Source organism: Daldinia childiae, assembly GCF_008694065.1.
Source record: "Daldinia childiae strain JS-1345 chromosome Unknown Scaffold19, whole genome shotgun sequence".
Lineage (NCBI taxonomy): Eukaryota > Fungi > Ascomycota > Sordariomycetes > Xylariales > Hypoxylaceae > Daldinia > Daldinia childiae.
In genome coordinates this window covers 81,923-98,108 of record NW_022984660.1, presented here as the reverse complement: position 1 = coordinate 98,108, position 16,186 = coordinate 81,923, and the positions used below count along the sequence as shown (strand labels likewise).

Below are 16,186 nucleotides of genomic sequence, written 5' to 3'. Positions count from 1 at the left end.
CCTGATCAACCCTGATCAATCCATTCTTATCTCATTCTAAACCCGGGGGATCTTGACGGAGCATTCCTTAAACACCATGTTTAACGGTTGCCGATCATCCCATCCCGCCTTGTTGTTCGTTGTGCCCATCTCAGCCTTTTTTTCTCTCTTCGAAATTCGCAAGATATGGCATTACAAGAAGAGGCTGGATGGAACTGTGTAGTTTGTGCAACTTGGTAAATTCGGTTCCCTTGTTCTAAAGGCGTTCACTAATTTTCTAGGAAGCCTAAACAGAAAAAAAAATTGTACAATACTGTAGGAAAATAAATCCAGGGATATCAGTCCCTAAGGTATGCACCGCTGCATAGGGAAGGAGAACCAATCATATTATAGGCCAGTCACACCACGGACGATATTCTAGAGTCAAGATCCCGGTATTGATAATCCCCTGACATCCCCCACATCGATACATTATCTTGACGTGCATATTTATGATCTCCTTGATTGTCAACAACACATGACGAGAGTACCTAATCTAGAGGTATCTATACACATATCTATATACATTGCCTTAGAGGCGTGAATTAAACCAGAGAAACCAGATCGTAGAAGAAAATTCGACATATCCATTTCTTTCTACGATTCCATGACTAGCCTTGTCGTGTGAGTCCTGTTCTAGCTAAACCGAAGAGGGGTCCTGAAATATCGCAAAAAAAGCAATAATAAACGCCACAGGCTCATTGATTATCGATAGCTATTAACGTTGCCCACCCTTCCGAGACCTTGTGTTCTGGACTATCGATCCCCCTATTCATTCATTTAGTATTTCGGGCTCTTATTTTCGGTTAGATATTCGAATACGTGCCTACGTGTTCAAGACAGCTGAACTTTTCCCCGTGGCTTGGGACCTTTCGTCTCCTATTTCACATTTATGTTACAAAGTGGCCTGATAGCGGAGTTACGCTTATGTATAGTCGCGAGTGACCCTCTAGCTCAACCTTTGCGTTTCGTACCGGATACGCGTAACCGGGGTAGAGCCTCTAGCGTTGCGTTTTGCGATTTCCTAATAATCTTCTCTACTTGTTATCTTTTCGGGACCTGTCGTCACTAGAATCGAGCGAGCTACATGAGGCTCTAAGCAGACTCATATTGCATCACTGAATAGATTCTGTTCAACTGAATAATTTCGGTATCAGACTTTACGTTACACAACTACAAGTTGAACGTATTGACAACTGGACGAGCAGGTCATCTGCTTCACTCTAGTGCAATGTCTGGACGCAGTGCTTACGTCAGGAAAAAGATCACTGACACGAAGTCGGGTGTACGGTCTCCAGAAAATATTCGCTATTCCGAGAGCGATGACATATCAATTAATGACCACGGCTTCCCACAAGGTACCGGATATGGCACAACGAATGCGCGGTTCCTTAAGTTCTCCGAACAGTCAAGGGAAGCGGACCTAGTTAATTATCGCACCCGGATGGCAAACTTCATCAACCCTAGTAACGGAAGCCAGAGTGGTGCAAGTGAGTCGGGCAAGAAAGAGAGTAGCGGTAATAATAGTATGCCGCATCAGGGACCGATGCCTGATTTCGCATACGCTAGGACGAGGAAGCCGGTTTTGAGGACAGAGGACGTGTCGGGAATAGAACGCTCAGGATTTCGAAGCGCAGTAGACAAGAAGAGCGATGAGTTTCGTAAAAATCTCACGAAGGCCTTTACATTCGGAGCTAAGAAGAAGAAGGCTTTGGGAACTGCTAGGTCTGAGTCCTCTGCTGCCATGAGATCCTATAATGATTCCGAGTTTTTTGACATTCACGAGCTTCCCTCGACGTCTATACAAAGCCCACAGCAACTAGTATGGGATCCGGAGTATCAGCAGATAGTCTCGCCGCCTCCGTCTACCAAACTACCTCCAGTCCCTCCCCCTTTTACGACACCCCCAATCAAGCGTTGGATCGGTGCTGGGAGGCCTGTTCAACGATGGAACAAACTCCGGAAAGACCCTGAATTATGGGATCCTAACGGTGATGTTTTAATATTCTTCGGTCGTAAAGGCCAAAGCCCACGTCCGAACCCTTCTTTTCGCTTGTCGTCTCATATTATCGAAGCGACAGAATCTCGTTTCCTCATTACTTTACTTCGCGAAGGATCCACAGAGGACGAGTACGACTTACGAATGCACGCGCCCCAATCACCTATCGGCGCTCCGCCGATGCTACGACCGCATGGTTCACATCCGCAAATTGGCTACAACCTAGGCCGGAACGGTCAGCCCACACCCCCGGTATCCGAGGATACGAGTCTTACAGACGCTGACGGCCAGATCTCCTACGAGATGTATTTTCCAACACCGCCGAACATGGGAAAGCTTGAAGCACACCGATACGCTATAACAACTCGCAACGTATTCGCGCTTCTGTACCACGCATCTCTAGTTGGCTTGTCGCTTTCTCAAGCGTTGTCCGACTTACTAACACGTCTTACGACTTATATGCCTCCCGAGGCAGATAATTTAGGTACTATTCTAAATTACCTATCCGCTCGCGGCATTGATGACTGTCGCAACGACCCAGAAACGGCTGTGTCCCTTCTCGCGTGGTCGGAAACGCCAGAGGTACGGTGGGAGGAGGGTTGGTGCGAGGCGTTTGTACATTGCACCGGGATGTACTCCCGATTAGAAGCTTGCACAGATTTTAGGATCATTACACCTATCACGCGGGCTCTTCTGGAACGAGCTTGCCTTGAGACTCAGCTTCGCGTACAAGCCGCGGAAGAGCGTCTCGCTGAGTTTTCCTGCGGAGATATCTGGCCAACTGCCGGTCCGGCTGCAAAAGGTGCTGCAAAGGACGCTGCCGAGCGCCTACGCCAATTCTTCATATCGCATTACTCAAAGATTCATGGCTATTGGCCTCCGCCCGAAGCGGGTTTGAGAACCGCGGAAGGCGAGGAGACATGGCTAAGTAGGACGTTGGCAAAGCAAATGCAAAAAGATTTCGGTGCACTTTATGACTACTTGGTTAACCGAGATATCGTATGGGACGAGTCGGAGACGCGTAGTAGTCGAAAATGGATGATGGTCTCCGAGAGCGGTAACAAGTCGTTCGACTCAGATACACCCGACTTGCCTCTCACAGATATGTTGATCGAGTTTGACAACCGCATGCGCTTTCCTCATATCCCGCACCCTTATCCTCTTGTTCCCGAGTCAATCCTACCAAATACTTCAGTTTCGTCTAGCTCAAGTAGAGAAAGGTTTAAAAGAGAGAAGAATAATAGCAGTAACAACGCAAAGCAAGCTTCCGACGATCGCATTGCCGAGAGGCGTGCGCAGTTGGCGTATACCGAGGCGACTAATATATACATCTTAGGGTCTGACTTTACGCAATCTGATCTAATCGAAAACTTTGTCAAGTTCGAGAAGGCAGACCAAGTCGGTAGTGTAGACCCTTTCGTCGCCCGTCGTGGCCGCTGGGTACTCATCTACGTGATCTTGCAAACCCTGGCCAGCGTATCAGTCGATGCGCCCAATGTCCGATACAAAGATAACGTGTCGTACCATCTCTCGCCACGCTTCAAAGGCACCAAAGCCCCACCGTGGAAGGGCGCATCGGCCCCAGCAGCCGAGGCCTGTCACGATATTTCGCATTGCTGGCTCGCGCCCCGGACGTGGCAGCAGAATAGCAGCACTAGCGGCGGCGAAAGTGCCGACTCGGACACGTCTACTAATTCTAATGCGCACTCGGGAGATCCCGTATTGCGTATGATGAGAGCACAGGCCCATATGTTCCCGCGACCACCTAGAACTGTGACCAGCCGTTCCAGTAACGGTGGGTATTATACTCCGCGGAGCGTGCTGTCCCCAACCACTGCTGTACCCCTGACACCTACTACGACGTGGGGTGGTTCGGACGATGCTGCTTCGAGTATCGCCCGGCCATCTTCATCAACGGGAAACTATCAAGGCCACAGGAGTTATGCCGGTTCGCGAGGTGCTAGGAGCGAGCGTAGTTATGCGACGTTCGGGCCGGGTAGTACTGGTTTAGGCGGTGGTAGGCTTGAGGACTCCAGGCAGCCGCATGGCATGAGTACTAACATGGGGATACGCCGTACGAAGGCGCCAGCACCGCTAGACCTAAATCTAGACGTTACGCGAATGGGCGGCTTCCTTGACCCTAGCCATAGCCCGTCAAGCGTAGGCGGCGCGCCCATCCTAAGTCCAAATAGTTCTGATGGACTCGGGCCAGTGATCCGTGACTTCGACGAACTTGAATCTGTTGTTGAGGAGGATATCTAAAGGGCTATATTTGTAATAATATAACGAGGGATTTTCGGGATTCTAAGCGGGTTTTCTGGGTAAGGTGTTAACTTATTAGGGGTATTTGTTATAATACGGGTAATGAGGATATGAGCAGAGTACAGAGAGGGAAGACATGTATAGGTAATACCCAGAAAAGGCTTTTTGAGGCTGGCTATTTTAGTAGCGTGTAGGTTATGTGGTTTGGACTAGAATTATCTTAGGTAAAATAGTAAATTTACTATTTTTCGCTTGTATGCTATCTACGAGGTATTCGGTAGCGACCCTTAAGGAGCCTATCCGAGAATCTTATTGAATATCTGGTTCATGATATTGGCTTCAATCCAATATGGTGGAATAAACCGTTCTATCTGTCGTATGAAACTTGGCTGAAATACGCCGTGCCAGGTTGCTTTATACCACTCCCAGTAGGCCGGGTAGAACCCTGCTGTATACCAATCCAAGATAACCACCGTCATGTCATCCTGTACGAGTATATTCCCGATATTCAGATCTCCATGAGTGAATACAATCTCGTGGTTGCGGAGAGAGTGTACTAGTTGTCGAGTCGCATATCTTACATTATATTCCCGTGATTCGGGGTCCGTACTATGAGGTCCAGGACTAGCTCGCGACAAAGCTTCCACGACCCCTTCGTTAAATCCAAATTCGTCAGGATAAGGGCCGTACTTGTGGTCGCTATGATAAAAATCCCACTGAAACTCGCCCGCCACGCAAGGGCTACGATTAAATCCACCAACATAGTCGCCTTTAATGTTACGCATCTCGCTCATATAGCGCTGCATTTGCTCAATCACCACTTCTCTCTCTTTCTCAGAGGCGTTTTCCCAGAATTCATCTAAGGATTTACCATGCTCGAAAGACATGATGATATGACCTCTCCCGTCGAGTACATAAGCGCCAAGGACTTTTGGGCATTTAATACTGGTATGACGGGAAATATAGTCCATGGCTTCGGCTTCGGCTAGGGAGACCTTGGGCCCATATTTGACCAGCGTGTCTTCGTCGACTTGCCGAAATTGGCTGCCAACCTTTCCAGGAAACGGATCGAATGAATTTGGGAGGTCTTGGGGATCAAGCACGTAAGGAGGGAGGCCGAGCAACGACGAAGTTATTAAGAGAGGCTTCTCCTGTTGCTGAGAGCCTGCTTCTGTCTGGTTTTGGCATTCCATAACAACTGCCTTAGAAATTTGGTGCGTAGTAGTTAGAGGATAGCCAACGGCGAAATGAAGAGCGACATGGCCTAGTTAATGTAGGGGAGCTTTCAGCTCAACAATTTACCGCCAATTGGTGGATAGTTTCGCCCTAGGTAACCAACAATGTCTGCAAGTTAAATAGACTCACATATCGTTTATCATACATACCAAAAGTAGATACCTAAGATAACTTGGCATGAAGACAAAACAGTATTGGTCCTATCAAGTACAGATTATATAAAGTTCACATGCACTTTTTAGGTACTCGAGGCCAATATAATATCGCAGTCACGCAATATTAGGGAGGGTAAGAAATCCAAGCACATGAGTTAGTTATTAAGGGGTTCTATTATCATTTTTCTTCTAGTTGCTGCTTTCCTAACTCTTCGCTCTCCAACGACTTCTCTTTAATTAAGAGAGAAAGCAAGAATCCTACCCCAGCCGTTCCTGCAAGCGTCCAAAACACGGCAGAGATTGATATCCTATACGCCTCAATAACTTTATCCAATAACTCGATCGGCATATTTAAATCCCTCAAAAGAGGTACGAGACCGACCGCCTCCCGTACATCGTTCAAGATAGCCAGGTCACCCGGCAAGGGCCCGAGCAAGTCAATTTGAGACACGAAAACGTTGTTGAACACTGTAGAGCATATGGCCAACCCGATAAGCCCGCCAAAGAGTCGAAAAGAGACTAGAATTCCGGCGGCAAGACCCATGTCGTCTGCATTCGGCAAACTAGCCTGCAGGGGAAGGTTCAAGAGTGCAAACAGGCTGCCCATCCCTATGGCGAGGGGGACCTGAAGGGAGGCTTTATCCGCAAGGGTGGAAGAACGGTCTAAGAGGCTGAAAATTCCCACGCCGACCGCGGTCAGGATCCAGTTAGTCCAGATAAGCAGGCGGTACTTGCGAATTATTTCCACTGCTATAGCTGAGAACAGACCGAAGCCGGCAGAGATGCAGCAAAGTGGTAGACAGATGACGGCAGATTGTAACGGGCTGTCCAAATATACGGCCTGGAAGAACAATGGGGTATACATGACAACACTGTAAGTAACCATGCCATGGAAGAAGGTCGTGAAGAGTGCCATAGACGCTGTGAGGCTCTTAAAGATTCGATATGGAAAGACGGGCTCGACTGGTCGTGATTCATACCAAACAAATATGCCTAACACTACAGCGCCCAAGCACAGCGGAATCAAAGTCTTATAGGAGGACCACGGGAACATGGCACCGGCCCAGGCAACCGGCGACGCAAACAACGTGCATCCGATGGTAAATAAAGCCATACCACCCCAGTCAAGCCGACGCATCTTCTCCCGGAATGTTAGATTGATAGGTTTGAGACTTAGGAAAAGCACCGCCAGGAGAAGACCTATAGCTGATAGAGGAAGATTGATCCACCCAATCCACCGCCATGTTACGAATTGGCTGAAGACACCTCCAAGGATGGGACCGAGAATTGTGCCTCCTAGCATCGGAATAGACAAGTATCCGATGTACTTTGGACGTTCCTTCAGGGTCGTGATATCAGCGAGGATGATTTCGCACAGCACGTCCAGACCTCCAGCCCCGAACCCTTGAATAACACGCCCGGTAATCAAGACGCTCATGCTTCGTGACACTGCGAATATTATAGAGCCAACGATGAAGAAGAGGAAGGATGAGTAAAGAGGCATCGCGCGGCCGATAACATTGGATACGCTGGTATATATTGGTTGGACGACGCATACCGCAAGCAAAAATGCTATGCTGGCCCAGAAAGCCTCCAGCGTAGTTCCCTTAAGCTCGTGAGCTATGACCTAGACTATCATTAGGCATTTCAAAGTCAACTATGATCAAGACAAAATGTCATACCGGTATCGCGACAGCAAGGATCGTAGCGTCTATTGAAACGAGAAAGCACATGATATTGATAGTTAGAAACGACATATGGAAGGCAAGTGGCTTCCTCCGCGAGCCATTATCTTGCACCAACGGCTCAGGAGTATTGCCATTGTGGCTTGCGTGTTCAAGATCAGAAGGCGAAGAGTCAGTGAGGAGCGCATCAGCGGCCGGAGCCACTAACTTTTCCGGATTCTCCATTTAATAATAATAGTAACGGCGTGGTATCAATGAAGAGAATGAAGTACCAATTCTCTCTTGTCGTCGAGTGTTATAAGAATTAGGATATCGCCATCAGGCCAGAAAGCTACACCAAAACGACGATCGTGGGCGCCGCGGAGCCCGTCATATGCAACTATGCATATTACGTAGATTCATAATACCAGTAAACTTGATATTAGGCAGCCGTTTAGCAACAGTTCAAAAAGTGATTGAGCGGAGTTATTATCCCAGCACTTAAAGTAGCACGGATCACGGTGTTGCACCTGGTCGTTTAGAAAATATTCTCAACCAACCATATCCAGGTAAAGCAGCTCGAATAGGAAATATGCCGAGTACTATTCCGACCCATACTACGAGTAAGCCTATGCTCTGCACCACTACAAGAAACACGTGTAGATGCATAAAGGGGTACTGTGAATTCTAGTTCTGGTCATATTATCCTAGAGGGTTCGTAACTAAGCTGTTAATTGGAATCTTTTGAGATTCCGATAAGTAGGAACATGATAGTTGATTCGAAGCTCCTTAAGATCCCACTTCAACCATTTGAGACCATAAAGTTGTTTTTATATTGTATACTTTGACATAATGAAGTAGATGAAGAACTCAATATTATCCTAGCCATAATATACATAGGATAACTCTCGAAGGCTGTATTTCGGTCCGTAAAGCGAAAATAGGCACTCAGAATAGTGATATGTATTCTTATAACCACCAAATATTGTACCCTTGATAAACGTCATACATAGAGTAATTGCCAGGATAGATAGGTAGAACTAGCAACACTTGTCTTCTACTCTTATACGATGGCGCTACGCGACCCTTACCTATGTAATAGATCTGCCCCTGTAACTACCATTAACCTACTTATACCCTGACAATAACCTACTATCAAACTTGGGATTTGAGGCTTCTAATCCCCACCAAAACAAGAAAGGGATCCTGCTTGAGCTAGGCTAGAATGCGAAGATGATTAGATTTTGGACCTAGTTAAGTGAAAAGCTATGAGTGATCGGCACCAGTGTAGCAAGAAGCAAGGATATACACAACGTAGCCACAAAGCCAACCTCAAAGAACTTACCCCGAGAAAATTACATTCCCGTCGTAGTCTTAGTTATGAGGACCTTTGCTTCAGCTACAAGATGGAAAGAGATACGGGGTTTCAGCATCTTTAACGAGGAATCCTAGCTAAGTTACAGTTTGTTATGCTCAAGCCGAGCTGTATTCTAACTCCTTGCTTGCTTTATAACAACGAAGTTCCCAAAATAAATCGGTTTAGGGTATCTATTCTTATTGAACTCCAGCATTAAGTGGTCTACTCATAACAGCAAAAACTCACGTATAGAGAGTCCTTGAGCTAAATTTAAGGGTTTGCGATAACTAACTAAAGCGCTGTCATAATTACAAGGATATTTCTAGAATTTACAAGAATGTCCTGAATTTATTTTTGAAGATCCAGTTGACATTACTGTCGAATATAGTATAACTATTAGAATTAGGGGGAAGCTCACAATGCACGGACCAGTTTGCGACAACCTCGGAATCTTGGAATACCTATTTCTTGACCAGCCACCTCAGATCAGAAAGTTCCCAACCCCGCTACTTTTATCGGTCTAGACTTAAAGATTCAGGATTCTAAGAGAAAATGATATTTATTTTATATACCAGGTATACTAGATATTCACTCCTAGGTAATCTTCAATTGCAGATTATCTAGGTGTAAAACACCTAACCCAGGATGATTACAGCCTTCTAAGCTGTGTATCACTTAAATCTCCCCGGTTGAGTTGATCTCTCCCGACGTCATAGGTGTTCATAATCTCGTATAATGAACCCCGCAATTCGTTTTACTCTTATGCCCATCTTTGATCTAGTACATATAACAAGTACAAATAGCGACAACGAGGTCATATATAAATACCTCCTAACATAACTCAAGTTAAACGTTAGGTAACTACATTTGTTTATCATACTTGTATTCCGTTTGAATTAACTGGATGGATTGCGACATATTAAAACGCGTCATAAAATCATCCGGCTCCATCTCAGCATCTCCCTGTCTTAATATCGTATTGGTAGAGATTAGTTGACCTACCTAAGATCTCCAATACCACATCAACGCTCTCCGTACCTGGTATCGAAGTTTGCAGATTTACCACTAAAACCACTAAAAAGGCGCATAAGATCCCGAGACGGTGAAATCCCAGTCCATAACTTTACCAGCCGCCTTGCTTTGCAGCTCTTGGCGTGCAGCCAATCCCATCCCTAAACTCGAGCTTCAGCTTACCGTCGTCTTAACTTGTTTCTTTAACCTGTTTTTTTTTTAAATTTGCTTTTCTCCGTCCTTACCTCAAATACCTTCTCTCGCCATCATATTTTCACCTTCCCGTCGCCTTCTTCTTAGTCGCAAGCCTTCTACTTGCATGCGCATAACTATTTGCCCCCCTTATATTCAGATCGCACACGCTTGAAGAACCGGCAAAATGTTATTCGCTATCTTCTTCGCCTTTTGGCGATTCATGCAGATCATTACACTGGTAAGTCCTTCTCTTTTTCTCGAGAGAAAAATGTTAGTATTAGTACTAACGATAACTCCCTCGAAAAGATCCCGACGATGGGCATGTTGGCATATTTCGTCAACGGCTACGTGCAGCTAAATCAGCTCACGCCCAACTATATCCTAGTACTCTTTATCGTGTCGGTACTAGCCTTGGCATGGTCTATCTACACGCTGTTTAGCTACCACCGCTCGTCCGCCAATGCGACCTTCGTCGCCGTCTTCGACCTTCTGTTTGTGGGGGCTTTTATCGGAGCGGTGTGGACGTTACGCATGATTGCCACTGCCGACTGCACCCATATTACGCGCGGTGACCCCTACGACGTCAGCTTCGGTCCTTTCGGTAGCGCTTCCGTTACCAACTGGGACACTAACGTTGACAAGACGTGCGCTATGCTCAAGGCCTCCTTCGCGTTCGGCATTATGAATTGCGTCTTCTTCTTCATTACTAGCATTCTCGCGTGTCTGCACGGCGATCGCACAGGCACCTCTGACCGCACATCGTACTACCGCGAGACGCACAGTCACCGCCACGGCCACCGCAGCAGTCGCAGCCCTCATAGCAGACATAGCACACACTCACACCGCCGCACCTATGTATAGGGGGGTGGACTTGTTGTTATATACCTGGCGCGTATAGAGGTGTTTGTATGAATGAGAATGATACGATTCGGGAACGCGGATCCGTAGAGAGGAATCGACATTTTCTCACCATAACCAGATATTCGGAACGACTGATTTGATTTAATGTGGGTTAAAATGAGTTGGGAAAGGGAATAGATTCGATCCGATCCGACACGACGTAATACTTGAGATGAGATGAGATGAGTATTCGATAGAAGCAGACGCGGTCGCATATGCCTATTTCGATTCTCAATGATGATGAGTTTAACGATGATGACTGATTTCGTTTCTACGACGCTGGAGTGAGGTACCTAATGTATGTTATGTGTCTAAACGCTTTATGAGCCGCGGTGGCTTGTTGTTAATTAGTTTAATATACGTCGTACATCCGTTATTGATGTAATGATATAACACAAGTGAGATGACCATGATATTTGGATTTCTTGTAATGTCATCCCTATTCCTTACTGATGCGTTTTAGCAAAGTATGCTATTTTTATATAAGCGTAATATGAATTGGTCTGAATATAGGTTGCAATTAGTTAAATTTCGTATCCAACGTTGCAAGAAAACCAGGGTTTAGCCTGACACTGTAAGGTATGTACTTTATAGACTGAGAAGTACATATGTATATTGCAGATGTTAGAAGTCATAGGTATATCGCCCACAATATGACCCAGAGTGTGATATGTTCCTAGGTAGACATCACAACCCCTATGGGCTCGAGTCGCTCGTCGCGTTAGACATCCATATTATATGCTCAATAAAAGTGTCCATTTCCACTTAATATGGGAGCGTATGGTTCGCATTATGTAGCAATAGGCGTCGATGGGGACGCGTAGTGTTGCCTTTTGGTTGCGAGGGATAGAATATCCGTGCTGGCCCCTAACTCTGAACCGACGTCCTTGAAAGGGAGACATTTGCTCAAATCTTCCTACCGATCCTTTTTACCGTTATAGGAACTCGCTATCACAGAGCGTTGTTTTATCCTCACGGAGGGACTAAAATATCGTTTGTTCCCGCTGTGGCCTCATTTAATACCACTAGTAAAGAGGCATTTCACGCCCGTAACTGATCCTGGCCCACAGTATATCCCCTTGCGACTCCGCTCCGTCCCTCCTCAACCACAGTACTCTCCTCCTCCTCATCGTTCTCGATACCGAAGTCTGTACCTAAACCCTGCCAGGTTCTCTGCGACCTTAAGAATTCCGCTCCTGGACTTGCAACACCGTTTACTAAGGCTACATCCCCTACAGCTCGTTTGGTGATTGCCGAGCTCGTAGTTCCTTGGTTAGAGCTTAGACTGGCGACTTCAATTTCAGGCCCGCCTCGTGGTGCGCTTCGGATAGCGACCCTCATCGGTCGGCTATGGCTAACGAGTTTGCCAGTACGGAGATCGAACTCGGGAGGTTCCGACTCTTCGTCCTCTACACCCCCTTCAACTTGTTCGGGTACTAACTTGACCATATCTTCTTGTTTGGGCGATTTCTCATCGTTCCCGTTGGTAACCAGGGAGTCTTTGACGCCTTCAATACCACCCCACCACTCGCCTGTCCAAACTCTGCTTTCGTCACCCTGTAGCGCAAGACCAAGCTCAAAGGGTGTGATAACGGGCTTCCAAAGGCCTTCTTGCTCGACCAACCCGCTCTCCCAACACCCAACGACAACCCAGCCGTCCACCTCGGCGAAGTTAGCCAGCTTCGCGGCGTTCAACTTGCCAACGACAATAGTATAGCTCTTCTTGCCGGCAGCCGCAATCTGGCTTTTGAGTGTAGATATGGTAGACATATAGTTCTTTACGGAAAGCGTGTTGACTAAAATTCCAATAATGGATGCCGTGGCAAACCGGATAACTAGAGCGTAGCGGCGGCGGAGTAAACCAGGAGTGGCGCTGGGGTCAGGAGGTGTAGACGTCGTAGTATAAGGTGATGAGGGTGTCGAATATATCCTCAAAGAGGCGAGGCGAGAGGATAGAGTTAAGAGGAGAGAGGTAGGAGGAGTTGAAATATGAAATAGGTGGTACTCGTTCAAATTAGTAGAAGCATCAGGAGTTACAAGTTTGCGGTTTGGTATTGCTCCAGTCGGATCTCGCAATATTTCGGTCGCGATAAGGTTGGTATACCCCCTTTCCTTTAAGAGCTGATTTATAGGACCAACATGTTCTTGAAACATGACATCCGCCATTAACACCACCTTAGCTGCCTTCTCTGGGAACTCCTTTTCGAACGTCTCAGCTATGGCATCGTAGTCTAGCGTCTGTTTTGTGAATATATGTATAACAGGTAGCCTTGAGGTTGGACTTAGGCATGCGCGGCCATAATGTACCACTCCGTCGGCGTTCGCATGTTCCGCTGCGATCTCATCAACGCAGCAGGCACTATATGACGTATCCGCCAGGATATATAAACGCCGGCTCTGATCTTGTACTTCGGTTTGGTCTTTTTCTAGCTCTGAACTTAGCGCGCTGACAACCCAAGGCGCATCTGGTAGCATAGCATCGGGGAACTGAAGGGCGATTCGTTTCCAGCCATTCTGTCGGATCTCAGCGGCTGTCCGGGCGATCTCGTAAACTTCGTAAAGCTCATGATCGGGTCTATGAGGGCGCTTCGTTTGAGAAATCGCAGAAGACGGTGTTGGGTCATCAGTAAACGTATGTTCTGCGGGTGTCGAAAGGATAGGAGGTGCACTTAGTTCAGATGACATGGCGAGAAGAAAAGGGGGACTTGGTAAATTATTTGAACAAGAGTTAAAATGTAAAATGTAAAATTTTATTTTATTATTTGCTTTTCTTTAATCTTTGGAGGGGCAGAGGGTAGGAGGGGTCAACTTCTATTCTACAACGTGGGCAGCGGGTAGTTCTATGCATGCATTAGCGTCTTATTAGTGGATGCATGTAGAGTGCACCTAGGTACGTACCGTATGCAGTTATGTAACTGTGACCTATCAGCATAGACCTATTAGGAGACCTATTAATAGGAGACCTATATACATAAAGTATGAAGGTATCTCTTAGCAACTGTCCAAAGAGATATAACCTCTCATCATATTTTTTCTAGACGCCTACAATCTTCATATCTAATATTATCTGTCCTATCGGTCTGTCTGTATATCATATCTCGTAAAATCATCGCCGTATTCCAACCAGATTAACCCTTTGAATATCAAATTCAAAGCTTCACCTGGCCAGCATTCAACCGATTCCAGTCACTGTTGCCGAATTTTACATACGTTCCATCTTTGAGCCAAAATAGCTCATCGTCACCAACTAGGGCTGGGTTAACACCCTGTTCACGTAGTCCGTGTTTCTGCTGTTTATTCGTGCCCGTAACCGCCGCCGTAAGCCCCTTTCCTATTCTCAAGAATATCGGCACGGCATACTTGGGAAGTTTGTCACGCGCGTGCGCCGCCAACGACCGTAGTAGAGCATCATCAAATACTTCCTGGGTTAACTTGAGTGCGGCGCATCCAGCCCTTCCGTCGTGATTCGGTAGTTGCACGCCGTACACGTTGGCCTCCTGTACCGCTGGGTGCGTACCCAATGCTTCGCTCACTTCTGTCGTCGCCACATTCTCGCTCTTCCAGCGAAACGTGTCACCGATTCTGTCGTGGAAGAACATACGACCTTCGCTGTCTAAACTGACAAGATCGCCCGTCCTAAAATATCCGTCGCCCTTCTTAAAAACGTCCCGAAGAATCTTTTTCTCCGTCGCCTCATGGTTATTGTAATATCCTTGAAATTCCTTTTGCGTATCGGCTGGCAACGCCATGAGAAGTTCGCCGATTTCGCCGGGGTTCACATGTCGGCAGAGACCGGTCTTGGGGTCGCGCCAAGGACTATCTGTATCGAGATCTTGCCTTACAATTGCAGATGTAAGTTTGGCAATCTGTCGGTAGAGGATCCCGAAACGCCCGATGGCTCCAGTCGCAAAATCGTTACGGGAAAGGTTCCACGTCGCTAGATTGCCCTCCGTAGCTGCGTAAAACTCGGCGACGCTTTCAATATTGAACCTCTCTCTGAACTTCTCCCAGATATCTGGTCGTAGACCGTTGCCGAACGCTATACGGATATTGTGCTTCTTATCCATGTTCTCGCCTGTGTCTGGGTCGATCTGTGGCTGTGCTGCGAGCAAGTAACGACATGTCTCCCCTACGTATTGAATCATGGTTGCATCGTACTGGCGCGCTTCATTCCAAAACGTCTTGGTTGAAAACTTTTTACCGATCGCAAAAGTGCAGCCGCTTTCCAGGCAATGGCTCATACCCATAATAGTAGCCGAGCCGTGATAAAGGGGCATACACTATAATGGATTAGATTATTATGCTGTGGGATATTAGGAGGTGAGTCATACCGTATAGAATACGTCGGATACTTTCGTCCCCAAGAAGCCACCAACGAAAGATCCTGCCAAGGTCATCTTTTTCCAGGACACGATAGCGGCTTTCGGTAGCCCCGTAGTACCAGAAGTATAAATGAGAATAGCTATATCTTTAGACACTTCGCCAGAGCGGAGAGAGTCGGGCGGTCGTACTGGCTTGGTAGTAAGGACCTCAGCCTTTGCCTCCTCGGTTAAGAACTCTATTCGCAGACCTCCCAGCTTCTCACGGACGCTGTCATCGACATTCGTCGCAACCTCTGGATCGACCAACATGAGGACAGAATTAGCCGTATTGACGCAGTGAACCAAGGGTTGGCCGGTTAAGTTGTAGTTGATATACGCCGGCTTTGCGCCGATAGACCACAAGCCGAAGCAGATGAATATGAAGTGGTCCGAATTTTGAAGATCGACGGCGACGATATCCTTGGATTTGATACCAAACTTCGTCTTGAACCAGTTTCCGTACTTCAGCGCCATCTCGTAGACCTCGGCGTACGTCCATGACTTGTCCTGGAAGCGGATAAACGGCCGGTTACTAGTCGACTTGCTTTTTGCGGTTTCTTCTAGGGTGTAAAATGTATTGCACCGATCCTTTCGTTCCCGGTTGATGAAGCGAAAGATGGCCGGCAGAGTTCCGCGTAGCATAGCTCTGTCATACCATAATCCTGTCTTAGCATTGATATATGCAAACCCCGCCGCTGCCGCCGGCAGGGAAAGCGCTAAAGAAACTATAAGGGGGATCAGTATGTAGGTACTGGGGGAAAAAGCAGATTTGGAGGACTGTGTAAGCCAAGTTTGGTGTATAACAGGCACCTAACCCAACTCCGCCTTTCTAGAGACTGCGTTTGTATTTGGGACTTACTCGGCATATTTCAGTTTCGGTAAATTAGCTTATTATGTTGATTCCTAGAGATATGTATGTCTAGAATCGGGTAACTAGGCTAAAGAAGTAAAACGCATCGTAGATACAAAGTTTTCAGCTACTAAGTAATTAAATATACAGGAGAAACGAAGCATTGATAAGACTATGA

General features: G+C 46.8%; 6 protein-coding genes across 6 annotated transcripts; 2 read left to right on the top strand and 4 right to left on the bottom strand.

Moving 5' to 3' along the window:
- Window positions 1-1,249: 1,249 nt before the first annotated feature.
- GL218_09387 (uncharacterized protein) lies at window positions 1,250-4,279 on the top strand (the record flags this gene model as incomplete). Its single annotated transcript, XM_033586220.1, has 1 exon — window positions 1,250-4,279. One exon carries the CDS (start codon window positions 1,250-1,252, stop codon window positions 4,277-4,279), a length of 3,030 nt encoding a protein of 1,009 aa, XP_033439643.1.
- A 296-nt stretch (window positions 4,280-4,575) lies between these two features.
- GL218_09386 (uncharacterized protein) lies at window positions 4,576-5,472 on the bottom strand (the record flags this gene model as incomplete). The annotated part of the gene is made up of 1 exon (XM_033586219.1): window positions 4,576-5,472. The coding sequence occupies one exon, from the start codon at window positions 5,470-5,472 to the stop codon at window positions 4,576-4,578; it is 897 nt and encodes a 298-aa protein (XP_033439642.1).
- A 376-nt stretch (window positions 5,473-5,848) lies between these two features.
- On the bottom strand, window positions 5,849-7,580 carry GL218_09385 (putative transporter C3H1.06c; the record flags this gene model as incomplete). Its single annotated transcript, XM_033586218.1, has 2 exons — window positions 5,849-7,297; window positions 7,353-7,580. The coding sequence occupies 2 exons, from the start codon at window positions 7,578-7,580 to the stop codon at window positions 5,849-5,851; spliced, it is 1,677 nt and encodes a 558-aa protein (XP_033439641.1).
- Window positions 7,581-10,081: 2,501 nt separating this feature from the next.
- Window positions 10,082-10,758, top strand: GL218_09384 (uncharacterized protein; the record flags this gene model as incomplete). The annotated part of the gene is made up of 2 exons (XM_033586217.1): window positions 10,082-10,135; window positions 10,204-10,758. 2 exons carry the CDS (start codon window positions 10,082-10,084, stop codon window positions 10,756-10,758), a joined length of 609 nt encoding a protein of 202 aa, XP_033439640.1.
- A 1,080-nt stretch (window positions 10,759-11,838) lies between these two features.
- GL218_09383 (Diphthamide biosynthesis protein 2) lies at window positions 11,839-13,482 on the bottom strand (the record flags this gene model as incomplete). The annotated part of the gene is made up of 1 exon (XM_033586216.1): window positions 11,839-13,482. One exon carries the CDS (start codon window positions 13,480-13,482, stop codon window positions 11,839-11,841), a length of 1,644 nt encoding a protein of 547 aa, XP_033439639.1.
- A 464-nt stretch (window positions 13,483-13,946) lies between these two features.
- Window positions 13,947-16,024, bottom strand: GL218_09382 (Fatty acid transporter protein; the record flags this gene model as incomplete). The annotated part of the gene is made up of 3 exons (XM_033586215.1): window positions 13,947-15,077; window positions 15,129-15,883; window positions 16,018-16,024. 3 exons carry the CDS (start codon window positions 16,022-16,024, stop codon window positions 13,947-13,949), a joined length of 1,893 nt encoding a protein of 630 aa, XP_033439638.1.
- Window positions 16,025-16,186: the final 162 nt, after the last annotated feature.